At 41.4% G+C, this 16,716-nt stretch overlaps 1 protein-coding gene across 1 annotated transcript in view; it reads right to left on the bottom strand.

Annotated features, from left to right (window-relative positions):
• LOC102984872 (olfactory receptor 10AC1) overlaps positions 1-11,574 on the bottom strand; it is a 33,440-nt gene extending 21,866 nt beyond the window's left edge. Inside the window, 1 exon segment of the mRNA XM_024128695.1 lies at positions 11,458-11,574. Within this exon segment, the coding sequence (XP_023984463.1) occupies positions 11,458-11,574 (117 nt within the window).
• Positions 11,575-16,716: the final 5,142 nt, after the last annotated feature.

The raw sequence follows: 16,716 nt of genomic DNA, 5'->3' as shown, positions 1-16,716 counted from the left end.
CTGCACAGGCTCCCGGGAGCGGAGGTGTGGAGAGTGACCTGTGCTCGCACACAGGCTTCTTGGTGGCGGCAGCAGCAGCCTTAGCGTCTCAAACCCGTCTCTGGTGTCCGCGCTGATAGCCGCCACTCGCACCCTTTTCTGGAGCTCCTTTAAGCGGTGCTCTGTGTCCCCTCTCCTCGCGCGCCAGGAAACAAAGAGGGAAGAAAAAGCCTCTTGCCTTTTCGGCAGGTCCAGACCTCTTCCCGGACTCCCTCCCGGCCAGCCGTGGCGCACTAACCCCTTCAGGCTGTGTTCACGCCGCCAACCCCAGTCCTCTCCCTGGGATCCGACCTCCGAAGCCCAAGCCTCAGCTCCCAGACCCCGCCCGCCCCGGCGAGTGAGCAGACGAGTCTCTCCAGCTGGCGAGTGCTGGTCGGCACAGATCCTCTGTGCGGGAATCTCTCCGCTTTGCCCTCAGCACCCCTGTGGCTGCACTCTCCTCCATGGCTCTGAAGCTCCCCCTTCCGCCACCCGCAGTCTCTGCCTGCCAGACGAGTCTCTCCAGCTGGCGAGTGCTGGTCGGCACAGATCCTCTGTGCGGGAATCTCTCCGCTTTGCCCTCAGCACCCCTGTGGCTGCACTCTCCTCCATGGCTCTGAAGCTCCCCCCTCCGCCACCCGCAGTCTCTGCCCGCGAAGGGGCTTCCTAGTGTATGGAAACCTTTCCTCCTTCACAGCTCCCTCCCACTGGTGCAGGTCTTGTCCCTTTTATTTTGTCTCTGTTTTTCCTTTTTTCTTTTGCCCTACCCAGGTCTGTTTTTTCTTTTTTCTTTTGCCCTACCCAGGTACGTGAGGGAGTTTCTTGCCTTTTGGGAGGTCTGAGGTCTTCTGCCAGCGTTCAGTAGGTGTTCTGTAGGAGTTGTTCCACATGTAGATGTATTTCTGATGTATCTGTGGGGAGGAGGGTGATCTCCACGTCTTACTCGTCTGTCATGTTGAAGCTCTTCTCCTTGGCCTTCATTTTACGTCTTCACATTAGCTTCTCAGGATCCAGATATCTTTTGTCAAGAAACAAAAGCAAAATTGTCCTGTTTCTCAAGGGATTTGTATAAAAATTACTAATCAGAGCAGGTATGATGCCGACACTAGACATGGAGAATAAGGAAGCTGGGTTTACATGAGGACAGCAGCTCACATGTTTATCTTCATTGATTCCACATTCTTACTAGACAGCTCTGAGCCAAGGACCTTTCATGGTAACTAGTAGTAACTTGGTGGAAAACATAACTTGTTGAAGTTTTTTTCCCTGTTTTTTTGAAGTTTAGTAATAAATACATGTGGTAAATTTTGAACTATTTTTATCCCTTAGTTTGTGAAATAACATATTTACCACATGTGAGTTTGAGGCTACACCCCAACCTCAGCCAGATGGTTTAATACATTGAATATCACACCTCACACTTACAAGATGCTAAACAAACTATTAAGTGAAACAAGCAAGCAAAAACAAAAATCAACCAAGAATAAATGAGAAGCCCATTTTATAATCATCAAATTGGCAAAAATTAGAATGCCAGATAATACAAGGTGCTGGTGAGGTTGTGGAGAAATAGGAACCCTCCTACACTGTGAGTGGAGGTATAATTAGTGCAGTTTTTATGGAGAACAACTTAATATTAGTGAAATTGCATCATGTTAATAGTCTATGTCTGTGCAGTTTCACTCCTGAGAATGTATCACACAGTTACTTTTGTGGAGAGACAGGAAAGATAAATTCTCAGAAGTTTACTGTAGCATAGTTTGAACCAGCAGAGCGGGAAATAACACGAGTGCCCAGTAGTAGAGAAATAGGTAGGAAAATGTGCCATATGCAAATAATGGAATACCATGCAGGGGATTAGAAGTAATGAACTAGAATTAAGTATGTCTACATTAATAAACCTCAAAATATAATGATGAGTAAAAACAGTAAGAAAAAGAAATGTAGCATAATGCCAGGTATCTTAATTAAACACATGAGTGAGTACCTGAATAGAATAATAAAAGAAGAACCTTGCATGACTGATAATGTAATTGTGCCGCAAAGTGATTACAGCCAAGTTAGCATTTTGCCTTACTCCCTGAGGCTTAGTTTTTCCCTTTAGCCCCTGAAATGAGTGGGAATGGGAAAGGACATAATTGTTATAGCTAATTAATATCAAATAATGATTGATCCTTCCCTTATTACCCAGTCTTCTCATTTGAGGTCTGTGGTATCACCAATTCATATCAGAAATTATTGTCACCATTGTTTACAAATTTCTAAGATTACTTTTACCATCTTTGATGATTTCTTGTAATAATGACTTCGAAATGTGGGGATGAGGGCAATATTTTCAGCCTCCTTGCAGTCACATAATTCGTTCGTTAATGAAGCAATACTGTCAAACCTTGTCCCTGATTTTCCTGTCCATTCATCTTCTGCTGCATTTTCAGTGACTTCAGCACTTAAGTTGCAATATACTAAGCATACTTCCCATCCTTGACTATTTCCACCTTTTTGCTTAACTAGTAGTGAGGAGATGATTTAAACTTCATGACTATCCCCAACACTCCTCTAAGATAACATCTACTAAACCTTTTAACTAGTTGCACCCTTGTGTAGTATGACTGCCTACTTACTGAAATTTCACCCATTATACTAGCCTACTTTCTGACCAGACACCTACCAACCTTTCCCAATACCAATGCCTGGCTAAACTTCAAGTGGGTTCCTATGGATGCTTATTAATAGTTTGCTCATCTGCTGATGAAATCTCCACAGTTTCCCTGTCCACCAACCTTCTTCTATTTTTCTTAAGCTTACTTCTGCTCACTTTATTCTGAAACAGATATTTCTTATTGATTATTGCCACTGTTGCTCTAATTCTACCATCCCCACTATATAATAGCTTAGAAAAGTTCCTGGAATACAGTAAATGCTCAGTAAATGTGTGCTGCTGTTCTTACTACCACCACTCCTACCATCTACTGGTATTCAGTCTCCTAGGGCCACCATATGTCACACGATTATTATACATTAAGCCTAGTGCCAAGGATTTTACGTATGTTATCTCACTTAATTTTTTTTTTAACATCTTTATTGGAGTATAACTGTTTTACAGTAGTGTGTTAGTTTCTCCTTTACAACAAAGTGAATCAGTTATGGTGTGTTAGTTTCTGCTTTACAACAAAGTGAATCAGTTATACATATACATATGTTCCCATATCTCTTCCCTCTTGTGTCTCCCTCCCTCCCACCCTCCCTATCCCACCCCTCTCGGTGGTCACAAAGCACAGAGGTGATCTCCCTGTGCTATGCGGCAGCTTCCCACTAGCTCTCTATTTTACATTTGGTAGTGTATATATGTCCCTGCCACTCTCTCACTTCGTCACAGCTTACCCTTCCCCCTCCCCATGTCCTCAAGTCCATGCTCTAGTAGGTCTGTGTTTTATTCCCGTCCTACCACTAATCTCTTCATGACATTTTTTTTTCTTAGATTCCATATATATGTGTTAGCATACGGTATTTGTTTTTCTCCTTCTGACTTACTTCACTCTGTATGACAGACTCCAGGTCTATCCACCTCATTACAAATAACTCAGTTTCATTTCCTTTTATGGCTGAGTAATATTCTATTGTATATATGTGCCACATCTTCTTTATCCATTCATCTGTTGTTGGACACTTAGGTTGCTTCCATGTCCTGGCTATTGTAAATAGAGCTGCGCCACCAGGGAAGCCCCATGACTCTTTTTGAATTATGGTTTTCTCAGGGCACATGCCCAGTAGTGGGACCGCGGGGTCGCATGGCAGTTCTATTTGTAGTTTTCCAAGGAACCCCCATACTGTTCTCCACAGTGGCTGTATCAATTTACATTCCCACCAGCAGTGCAAGAGGGTTCCCTTTTCTCCACACCCTCTCCAGCATTTATTGTTTCTAGAGTTTTTGATGATGGCCAGTCTGACCGGTGTATCTCACTTAATTTAATACGTTTTTACTGAGAACACTGAAACTGTTCAAGAAAAATCTTTAGGCTGTTCAAAATTGATCTCCTTAAAATTTGAGCCCTCCTCTTATCCTTTATATCTCAGAAAAAGAGGTGTGTTCCTCCTCTCCAAGGCCAACACTTCAATGTGTATTTCATTCTCAGTCCTTGTCTATCACTCCCAAGACCATGTGTTCTTGTTTTCTGACTCTAGATTCTTTAGTCTCTCTCTTTCCACTGGCTCCTTTCTCAGACTTCAAATATGCTCAGGTCTGCCTAACTAGTCTTGAAAATCCCCAAGTTTGAACTGATTTCTGTATAAGATTCTATTATATTTTTCTCCTTCAGTTTTCACTATCTTACACCTCTTCTTGCCTGAATTCTATGTTCCTAGAACCCACCTCTATTATTTCTGAACTAATCATAGTTGGTAATGATTTCCTAGTTACCAAACCCTCTTCTAAATTCTTAGTCTCATAGATTTTTCTAGTGCATTTGCCCCTTTGACCACCGTATCCTTAAAACTCTTCTTTGGTTTGTATTACAGGACAGATTCTTGATTCTTGCATACCTTTCTGTGCACATTTCCTGGCTCTCCTTGCCTCTTTAAGGCCAGATGGTGAGCATCATATGAGGGTACCACCTGAGGGATGTTGGAAACAGAGCATGCACAGAAGGTCAGGGTTGAGGCAGCAGCAGAGTCATTGTTCACATTGTTGCAGAGAAACCAAGAGGACACAAGAAGGTAGAGAAAGCCCGAAGGTTCATATTCCTGGCACCAGTTGATAGCTGAGATAGCTGCAGTTGTAGGTGAAATATTATGAATGTCTGGGCATAGTTTGTCAAAGGGCTTATAAACACTGATGGAGCCGGAGGAAGGCAGGGCAGAAGGTGTGCAGGGTGACAGGGAAGTAGGTTGGTTGGTGGGCAGAAGAACAGATGGAAAGCAAAAAAAAAAAAGGATAAAGAGAAGGCGTTTTGGCACCATTTACTTACCTCCTCCTAGTGAAGTTAATCTTGGCTTGGCCTTGCTCAGAGGCCTGGGGGTAATTATAGCATGAAGCAGCAGACTGGGTGATCGTGGGAGCAAGGTGAAGACCTGGGTCGGTCTGATTATTGGCAGTGGAAAGAGTAGAACCTGGCAGAGGTACAGATACAATAAGCAAGGCACTTGGACCATCATCAACCTTCCTCTTTAGTAAACATCAGCCATCCACACATTTTATAGCTTTTTATTGTGGAAAGTTTCATATATACATAAAAATAGAGAGAATAGTACAGTAAGCCTTCATGTATTTATTATCCAGTTCAGCAATTATCAACATTTTGCCAATCCTGTTTAATCTATCTTTGCCCCACACCCTTTGGATATTTGCTTTTGCTGCGGTGTTTTAAAGCAAATCCAGAGCATCCTGTTATTTCACACACAAATAATTTAGTGCACTCATTTGTTTTGTATCTAAGCACCTGCACACACTGGTGCATTTTCTGCTCTGGAACAATTATTCATGTAGCTCTTCAGTTATGATATTTGAGTACCAGGTGAGTCTTAAGAAGGAGTAGTAGCCTAAAAGCCCAGCGGGTTCTGCAAATGGATGTAATAAGGACTCTGGAACTAGTATCTTCTGTCTCCTTTAAATTTTGTGGCCCCCACTAAGGACTAGACCTTATTCCTTAAATTAAAGCAGGTTATTCCTTTCTTAAGCAGTCTTTAAAGTTGAAATTTGTATTTTGGGTAAAAAGGATTTTGTTATCTGAAAGTCTCTGAGCTAGTCTGATAAGCAACATTAGAATCATCATTATAATCAACCTAAGTTGTAGAGCAACTAACTCTGGGAGATAAATAAGTACTAGAGATAAATGAGCCAAACTATCAGGAGAGATATGAAGGAATATAAAGCATAATTAACAACACAGTACTGCATACAGTGCCTCTAATAAGCAGTACAAAAATAGGTGTGCTCAGTAATTATAGTGAACTAACTGTAAATCAGCAATCAGAACATATAATTTAATAAAGGATTTTTTTTTCTAACATGTGAATTTACTTACCTTAGAGATCCCTTCAAAAAAATCACGTTTCATGCTATGTTTGAGTCATCTTCATTTAGAAGAATAAATCGTATGAGCCCAGGGCCCTGTGGACAATCTGGGACAAGTGAGCTGAGCACTCAAGAGGCCTAAGGAAGTTAGAGAAGGTGGTGTTGAGCTCAAAGGTGGACTTGGTCTTACTTGGTCAGGAGCCAATTTAAAGGCCAGGAGGGATTTGTACAGGGTACTAGTGGAACGTAAGTTCAGAAAAGGATGTGGACCTGAGGAGGTAGATGTCATAAACTGTGTTTTGTGGAACATTAGTGCCAAGCAGATGTTCCTAGGTTTTCATTGAAAAAAAGTGTTCTTTTCAAGTGCATTTTGAAATGCCAATTTAAAAAAAGTTTCTGGTCTTGATCACATATTCAGGCTCTAAGCTAATGTTCATGTAAATGGAGAAGAGATGATAGTAGGTAGCATTTCTTTCTTTCCTTTTTTTTTAGATGTTGGGGGTAGGAGTTTATTATTTATTTATATATTTATTTTTGCTGTGTTGGGTCTTCGTTTCTGCGCGGGGGCCGCTCTTCATCGTGGCGCGCGGGCCTCCCACCATCGCGGCCTCCCCCGTTGTGGCCCACGGGCCCAGTTGCTCCGCGGCATGTGGGATTCCCCCCAGACCAGGGCTCGAACCCGTGTCCCCTGCATTAGCAGGCAGACTCAACCACTGCGCCACCAGGGAAGGCCCATCTTTCCTTTTTTTAAATGAAGTGTCTATTAATATCCAAAGAGCATGTGTTTCTCAACACATGGTTTGGGAAACACCAAGGAAAGGAATTGATCTTATCTTAAAGGATATGAAGAGTCATGGAAAGTTTTTCTGCAGGAGACGAAGTGACATGTCACCAGGATTAATGGGGTGTGGTTTTAAGATGGAATGAAAAGGGAGAAAATGGAGACAAAGAGAACACTATAGTAATAGTTGAAAGGTGAAGTCATGAGGGCCTGGATTTGAGCAGTGGGTGTGTGACTAAAAGAGAAAGTTCACATACGGGAGAACCTTCAGGTTCAATAGATGACAATGAGAAAGGTGAGGGTAAGGGATAAGTCAAGTGTTAGTCACAGTTTTTGAGTGTAGGCAAAATTTGTGACCATTGACAGAAATGGAGGCACACGCAGAGAGAGAGCTAGTGAGCTGGAAAGGGTGCTGAGGTCAGAACGGGACTCACTGAGCTGCACGTGGCCATTCAGGTGATGATGCACAACAGCTGCTGATGTGGCTGTAAAGTTCAGGAGAGGGAGGGCAGCGAAGGACGTGGAAGCTTGGAAACTTTTGTGGCTGGATTTTGAGTGGCGGAAGCCTGGTAGTAAGAGTCCATGCAGATTTTATAGGCAGTGTGGCACCCCAGAAAGAATAGACTCTGTCTGGAGTTAGAAAATCTGGTTTCTAGTTCTATCTCTGGCACTTTGCAACTTGGGACAAATTATTTATCTTTCCTGAACCTCGATAGATAGATAGATAGATGATAGATAGGTGATAGATAGATAGACAATAAAAATGTCTGTCTCGAAGGACTGTTGTGAAGGTTGACTTAGATAATGTTTGTACAGTATAAACTGTAAAGGGCGGTACCAATATTAGTTACTGCTATGAGTGGTATGTCCAGAGAGTTAGCAAACTAAAATGTAAACTCCAGATTCAGAGATCAGTCCCAGAGTAAGTGGGCAGTGAGTAAAGACCATTATAGTTCATGTCTACACAAGTGCCAGGGGCTTCCCTGGTGGCACAGTGGTTAAGAATCCGCCTGCCGATGCAGGGGACATGGGTTCGAGCCCTGGTCAGGGAAGATCCCACGTGCCACGGAACAACTAAGCCCATGTGCCACAACTGCTAAAGCCTGCGCGCCTGGAGCCCGTGCTCCGCAACAAGGGAAGCCACCGCAATGAGAATCCCGCGCTCCGCAGTGAGGAGTAGCCCCCGCTCGCCGCAACTAGAGAAAGCCTGCGTGCAGCAACAAAGACCCAACACAGCCAAAAAAAAAAAAAAGTGCCAGGATCTGAGGAACTAAACTGGTATGGGGGAGGTAACGTAGGGTAAGAGTGGGCAAATAGTTTGTAACAAGGAATTCTGTTAGCAATTATTAGAGATCTACGCATTGGGAATCTGGGGCAGGTGGGGGCCAGCCCCTGGGTGCGCTATATGAGGGAAGAAATCTAAGCAGCAGGCCTGGGGTGGAAGATAAGGACACCCACTCCCTTGGAATGCCAAGAGCACAGCATTAGCAAGAGCAAGGCTGGCAATAGTCAGAATTGGTCTCAGAGTTTGGAGCAGAGAATACTTAAGGGGGTCCTTCAGTAATAAAAATACAACAATAATAATTAACTCTCCAGCACCTACTGTGTGCCAGGCTCTATTATAAGCTCTCCTCATACTGACTGAATCATTTGGTCCTTAGAGACAACCCTAGGCTTATCAGTCTTTTGCAGATGAGGAAACTGAAGCCCAGAGCAGTGAAGTGACTTGCCCAGGTTCCCACTGCTGGTAGTAGCAGGGTCAGGATTCGCAGGCAGCGGGCTGGCTTCGGAGTCTGCCTTTTACCTTGGGCCACAGTTCTAGTGTTAGAAGGGAGAGGAGGTTTCCTAAAGGGTGAATAATCCATTCAACAACCCACATTCTCAGGATCTGGAGATTTTTACTGCTAATCCCTGTTCTTTATACCTCTGTACTCTCCATCTCCTCTCCACCATTAATTAGTGTATTCACGATCACTGTATTAGTCCTGTGACAAAGGGTGGTGGCTTTTCTTAGTCTACTAGATTCTCTATTATGGAGGCAGAGCAATGCGGGGTGGGCCCAGGGCTCTGAGAAGGCTGGGTTTGAGGCTGACCCCACTCTGTGTGGCTGTGTGCCCTTGGCTGTTACTTAAATTCTCCAAGCCCCAGTTTTTTCATCTGTTGCTTTAGACTAGTATTGTGTGTGAGGATCCCATGTACAGGCTTTGGAAACACACACTTTGAATCCTGACTTGGCCTCTTAGTAGCTGTGTGCTGTTGGGAAGATGATGGACTTTTCTGTTTCTCTGTTTCCCCATGTACAATATTGGGACAATAGCAATCATACCTGTGCCAGAGAGCTGTTCTGAGGATTTAATAGAATGTTAGCCCGGTACCTGAGGCTGTCAGTGTTCTCTATATGCCAACTTATAGGGCCATGGAGAGGGCGCAAAGTACTCATTCTGTGCACTGGTGAGTGCAGTACCTGGCACAGGGTGAGTCCTCACTAGGCCTCATATGTTACTATCTCCTTGTTTGCCCTAATGCTTTCACCACAGAACAACAGCAGTGCACGGTCCTCATTCTTTTCCTGGAGGACTGACCCTCTGTGTGTTCTCAGGGGATGTATCTCTTGAATGTAGACGGCCTCTAGGTAGGATTGAATCTAAAATTCAGTCTTGTTACTGATTCCAAAATACAGAGAGAAACTTTTTTCTTCGACTAGTGGCCTCAGGGCAACGTCTTCCCAGCTCCTTTCTGTGGTCTCACCTGGAGCGCTCTCCTGCCCTTTGTGGCTCTCTGAAGGCTTCCCAGCAGGGCCCTTAGCCCTCCAGAAGAGCCCTCACAAGGCATGGCTCTGTGGCTTCAGGAGTGATGGCTGGCCAGTCTGCTACCGCTGCTTGCTTTTGGCTAGATGACTCCTTGTAAGCTTGCCTTGTGAATCTTACCACATACCCTGCCTCACCCTCAAGCTCCTGGCAGGAAAAAGCACTTCTGTTTTAGTTGGAGTTTTATTTTTATCAAAGTTAAAAAATAATTATGTAAGACTGAAAAAAGCATTTCCCCTACTCTGCCCCTGTCTACCTCTGACTTCTGTTCCTCAGTATCTTAATCTATTATTGGTTGATTTTTTTTTTTTTTTTTTTTTTTTTTTTAGTTTTACGTATTTCTCAACTTTCTATTGTGGAAGATGGAAATTTGGCTTTCTTACACTCCTCCCCAACACAAACACACACAAGACAAACACACATGCTTCCTTTCCCCATAGAATAATTACATCATTATCTTGGTATAGAACAATATTCACTGTATTCATTATTATAATTATGTTAAGAGTATTCATGGATGAGCCGTAGATTACACTATTATCACCAATTATTAAATTTCCTTTCTTGTAAAACTTTCATTTCCCCTAGAGTTAATAATTACCTCATTTTTGTTTGTTTGCTTAGCTTTCTATGTAGCTATTACTACTTCACCCCAGAGCACTGAGGCAATAGTGTAAAGCTCTGAGTACATTTAAACATATCAGCAATATGTCAGTTTCACCATTGTCATGGAGATGTCCCACCTGGAGTGCAAAACTACTGCTCCAACGTGGCTGGTTGGTCTTTGCTCACTGTACATCTGTCTTCCTGGCATTGATCGCCCTTTATGCACATCCTGGAGATTACCTTCACTTTCTCTGGGGTCCCTGTTTCCTGGATGCCTGATTTTTCTCTCTCTCCTTTATTCCCTTATTTGTTGGAAAATATCCCCCTAGAAACTTCCTTAATAAAAGGAATATGGGAAAATAAAGTTGTTGTTGTCTTTAACATCTGTTAATGTCTATCTGTCCACACAATGGATTCATACTTTGGATGGGTATAAGATTTTGTGCTGAAAATCATTATTCCTCAGAATTGTGAAGGATCATTCTATTGTTTCTGGCCTCCAGTGTTGCTTTTGAGAAGTCCAATCCCATTCTGAATCTCAACCCTTTTCATATAACCTATTTCCCTCTTTCTCTCTGAAAACATTTTGTGTCCTCTCTTTGTCCAGAATAACCTGACATATCATGGCACTGTGCCTGTGGGTGGGTCATTTAAAAAATGAATCATGAGTACCTTAGTGGGTTCATTCAGTCTTGAAACTCAAGGCTTTCGTTTCTAGGAATACTCATTTATTATGTTTTAGATAATATTCTTCACTTTCTTTGTTCTTTCTTTTTGGAACTTCTATTCAGGAACCTTCTGAACCACTCCTATGATTTTTCTCTAGTTTTTCCTCTATGTCTTTACTTATATAAAGGAGATTTTCTTGAATATCTTCCTAAACTTTCATTGAATTTTTCATTTCTACTGTCAAAGTTCTGATTTTAAAGAGCATTTTATTCTCTGTTGTTTCTTTTTCTTGTGTGATATGATGTTCTATTTGTTTTCACTTGATAGATGGAATATCTTTTGTAATTTCTCTGGGGAGATGCATTATATATATTTTGTAATAATTTTCTTTCTCCTGAGATTTTTTTGTGTGCATATTTTCTCTAATATTAGAGGTTTTTAAAATGACTGGTGCTTCTTAGCTTTCTGTCATATTTATGAGTCAATAAAACTGTTTAGAAGCACAATATGTGCAGACAATTCTTGCTGATTGGTAGGCTTCAGCAATTGAGTGGTGCCTGCGCTACTTCGACGGGGGACCTCTCAATGTCACGATCATAAATTTCTTCTACTGACTTGTCAGTACACTCAGAAAGAAATTCACTTATCTCTAGCTGGTAGGGTGTAAGCCTGGCTGCCAACATCTCGGGTGAAAGGGGTTTGAGGGTGAAATGGGGAAGAAACCTCACTCAGTGTCTCTAAACTACCCCTGTTCTCGGATGTGTATGGAGTCCCTGAGTACAGAGTTCCTCTAGTTCAACCTCTTCATCTTCACCTGGGGTAGAGTAGGGGCAGCTCACTGACTGTGAGCTTTTGGATGGATCTAACTGCTTTTGTGCAGACTTTTTAACCAGACCTATCTCTTCAGCTTTCAAATCCCGACTCTTCCCCAATTCCAGAGACTTTCTAGTAATCTGCAGCATAAATCTAGCCTTTAAGAGCTACTGTATTTCCAGATTTGGTTTCTGTTTCCCTTGGTCCGCTAAGTTGGTTACCCACCCATTTGTTTTGCAAAGACTAAAATTGTGTTGCTCTCATCACCACTCCTATTTTCTTGATCCCCTTGAAGATTTACACCTTTTGTAATTCCTTAATTATCATTTTAGTGAGGTATGAGAGGAAGAAGAGGTAAATCTCATGCATAAATGGAAGTTTCTTGAGAAGCACTTTCACCATCTTCTGCAGGGCATGTGTGGTTACCAAGCATGGAAGATAGTTTTGTTTTTGCTTTTTTCATTTATTTTCCTTCCTGACAGCAGCCAGATTTGGTTTTAGGATTTAACTCCTTCATAGTCAGGTGAAACAATAACCACTGGTCCTGCTCTCTCCTAGTCAGGGGCTGGGCATGTGGCCCATGCTGAGCCAGCCTGATTCTTTCCCTTAAGATTTCAATCTTCAGGGCTTCCCTGGTGGCACAGTGGTTGAGAGTCCGCCTGCCGATGCAGGGGACACGAGTTCGTGCCCCGGTCCGGGAAGATCCCACGTGCCGCGGAGCGGCTGGGCCCGTGAGCCGTGGCCGCTGAGCCTGCGCGTCCGGAGCCTGCGCTCCGCAACGGGAGAGGCCACAGCAGTGAGAGGCCCACGTACCAAAAAAAAAAAAAAAGATTTCTATCTTCAGAAGATGTAAGACAAGTCTGAAGATATTTGCCATTCATCCATCCCATCCATGGCATCCTAACTGGATTTCTTCTTCTGTTAGACAATTTCTGGTTTTCTTGCCTTCTAGATTTCAGAAATGACTGCTGACTTTAAAAAATGCACAATGTGAGAGTTTCTAGTTAAGTTTAATTTGGGGCAAAATGAGTAATATAGCCCGGGAGACAGCATTTCAGGTAGCTCTGAACAACTGCTCCAGAGAGGTGGGGGGGAAGGTCAGTGTGTACATGTGATTTTGGTGAAGGGGGAGTGCACGCAGTCAAGCACATATTTTTTGCAGAAGGTGTTTGCTCGTCACGAGGAGCAGTCGTCACCGTGAAAGATTTCGTCACTTTTCTAGATACGAGGAGATGCAAGAATTGGGCTCACGAAATGGGCTCCTGAAAATATCTAACTATCTGAAGACCTGTTCTGCCAGTTTTTACCAGAGGCGCCTCCTTCCTGCTCTCCACCCTGAACTCCTTCCAGGGGTGTTGCAAATCAGCAGCTGCAGCAGCATATGATTTAATCCTTGTAGAGGTAGATGGCAAGTGCCAATTTGTAGGTGACACGACTTTTACTACTATTGGTTTCAAATCTGATTCTATGGGCTTCCAGTCAATTTCATTAGCTTCTGATAATGTTTCAGTAATTTCACACTTGATTTTGTCATTACTCTAAGGCTGTGTAAAAGTTGCCATAACTTTGACTTGGTGAGAAGCTGCTTCATTACCCAACCCTGAACACTTCCAGCTCACTAAATTTTCTCTAAATTCTTGCAAACTGACCAGTTCTTTCCTCAGTTCAGCTCTTTTAGGTAGCACCTTAATAATGTAGCTAGTAGCAGTCAGCTCATCTTTCAACATTCTTCTACGAAACGTCTTTGCTTAATGCTATAATTTTGTTAGTGACAGTTTCTTTCTTACAAGTTATCACAGTCACAGTTTATGCCAAATGTCTTGCCTCTATATAATACACACCAGCATTTTTTCCAGCTTCCACCAACAGTCTCCTTATAGCCTAAAGCTAATGCCACATATTCCAAGTTTTTGTTATGGCAGTACCCCACATCTGTGTTTCAATTTGTGTTTCAGTCAGCTATCGCTATGTAACAAACAACCACACATCTCAATGTTATGTGACAAGATTATGCAGTCTTCATCAAGTTCCCTTTACATCCTTGTGAAAAATAAGTTGATCATTTATGTGTGAGTCTATATCTGAATTCTACTCTTTTACATTGATTTATGTGTCTGTCCTTCCACCAACACTACACTGTCTTGATTAATGCAGTTTTATAGTATGCCTTGATATGAGATAGTCCTCCAAGTTTGTCTTTTTCAAAATTGTTTCAGCTCTTGCAGTTCTTTTGATTTTTTTCCACGCAAATTTTAGAACCAGCTCCTCAATTTGTACAAAAAATATCCCACTGTAACATTAGGATTGCATAGAATCTATAAAACAGTTGATGGGGAGTTGACATCATAGCAACATCAAGACTTTCAACTCATGAGCAAGGTAAATCTCCTATTTGTTTAGGTCTTTGATTTCTTTCACCACTTTTTTGGAGTTTTCAGTACAGAGATCATAAACATATTTTGCTAAAATTTTTGTGTTGCAATGCACCAAATTATTTTGTATTTTTTGGTGTTATTACAATGTTACTGTTTACAATTTTCCAGTTTCCATGGATAATACATAGAATATATACAGAAACATGATTGATTTTATACTATAAGTAAATTGAACTTATATTGGCCTAATATCCACTGACCTTGCTGAAATTATCTTCTAGCTCTGTTAGCTTCCTTGTAAATTCGTTGGGATTTTCTCGATATACAACCACGTCATCTGTGAAGAGAAACATTTTTATTTCTTCCTTTCCACACTGTATGTCTTCATGTCTTCAAGTCTCTTATTTATGTCTACTTATTGCAATGAGTAGAACTTCCAGTATGATGTCAAGTAAGAGTGGTGAGAGTGGACCTCCTAGCTTTGTTCCTGATCTTAGGGGTAAAACATTCGATCTTTCACCATTAACTGTGATGTTAGCAGGCCATTTTGTAGATGTTCTTCCTTAGTTTTAAGAATTTCCATTCTGTTATTAACTCCCTGAGAGGTTTTTTTTTTGTGAATAGATGCTGAATTCTGTCAAATGATTTTCTGCATCTCTTGGAATGAGCATATGATTTTTTCCTTCTTTTATGTACTGATGTGGTGAATTAATTCAATTAACTTTGGAATGTTCAGCTATCCTTGCATGCTGAGATAAACCTCACTTCATCATGATGTCTTTTTTTACATATTGTTGGTTTGCAATTGCTAGTATTTTATTGAAGAGTTTTGGATCTGTTGTTGTGAGGGATATTTGGTCTGTAGTTTTCTAGTAGTATCTGTTTTTAATATCAAGTAATGCCAGCCTCATAAAATGAGTTGGATAGCATTCCCTCCTTTTTTATTTTCTGGAAAAAATGTGTGTAGAATTGGTATTATTTTTTGAAATGTTTGAGAAAACTTGATGGTACAGCAATCTGGCCTGAAGAGCTCTTCTTGGAAGGTTTTTTAACCACATATTCTATTTTTAAAATACATATTAGATTATTGAATCTATATATTCTTCATATCCATTTCATCTTTATAGTTATAAATGTCTGTAGGATCTGCAGTGATGTCCCTCCTTTGTTCCTCTAATTGGTAATTTATATCTTTTCTCTTTTTTTATCTTTGTCGATATAGCTAGTCATTTAATAATTTTTAATTTTTTTCCAAAGGACCAGCTCTTTGGTTCATTGATTCTTTCTCTCTGTCTCTCTTTTCATGTTTTTCCATTTTTTATCTGTTGCTATTTATATTATTTCCTGGGAATTCTGGAACAATTTCCAGGAATCAACACTCTAGGTCACTGTGTTTAAAACTTAAAATAAATTGTGACTTATAAGAAATACTCTTTACATCATATCTTGATATGTGTACAGAAAGCCTACATACATATAATTAAAACAAACTTTCTTGTATTACGTGTGATAAATTTCATTTTTCCCTAATTTAATTCCACTCGGTTCCAACCTGGCTATATTCTTTTTTGTTAAGAAAAATCTGTTCACAACCTGCTAACTATATGCACTGACCGCTAATGGTTAGCGATCTACAATTTGAGAAACTCTGCTGAAGATTATTCTGTTAACAGGTCATATATACCACACTTTGTGCAACTGGTTACTATTTCTTGATCCATGTCATTGATAAAAATAAAAAAAAAGAGAGGATACAAATTATCTAGTCCAACAGCATATCCCTAGAAATCTATTGACAGGTTGAAACAGAGCCATTAATGAATATATTGATACTTTGCATGTGCTGGTTTATATATCCATTGGACAAACACTGAACCCAGGGATCAATTTAGGTAATGTGAATACAGCAGTGAATAAAGCAGTCCTTTACCTATGATATTTCTATCTTAGTGGGTAAAGTAGTTAATAAACAGAATGTATAAATAAGTATGTCAAGTGATAATAAATGCAATGACGAAAAGTAAAGCAGGATAAACGAGAAAGACATGGGATGCCGTGCTATTTTATTTGGCAGGATTAGTGACTATTTCTCTTAAAAGAGAAATGAAGAAGTGAGAAATAGCTGGGGAATGAGTATTCCAGACAGGGGAAAGAGCAAGTGCAAAGGCCCTGAGTCAGGATCAAGGAGCTAGAGAGGAGAACATCGGGGGAGGCGAGTGGTAGAGATGGTAGCAGAGAGGTCGTAGAGTCCAGGCCGTGGACTGCTTTACAGGCCTTGGCAATGACTGGATTTTACTCAGAGAAAGGGGAAGCTACTGTGAAGTGCTTTTGCAGCCGAGTTACATGATCTTACAGACTTGCATGCTAAAAGACTCAGACTGCTGTGGGGAGAGTAGAACACAGGGAAGTAAGATGCGAAGGTCTTACTTACAATACCTGCAAAGGAAGGTATTGCAGAGGTCCAGGCAAAAGGGGGTGGTGACTTGCGTTAGGGAGATAACTACAAAGGTGGTGAGAAGTGATGAATTCTGCTTCTACCTAGTAGGTAAGGCTGACCATACCTGCTGATAAATTGTATGGGGGTTCAAAAGAAGGGAAAAAGCCAACCCCCAGTCCCTATCATTCCATTTTATGTAC

The sequence above is a fragment of the Physeter macrocephalus genome, chromosome 5, assembly GCF_002837175.3.
Source record: "Physeter macrocephalus isolate SW-GA chromosome 5, ASM283717v5, whole genome shotgun sequence".
Classification (NCBI taxonomy): Eukaryota; Metazoa; Chordata; class Mammalia; order Artiodactyla; family Physeteridae; genus Physeter; species Physeter macrocephalus.
This window is presented reverse-complemented; position numbering and strand designations above follow the sequence as displayed.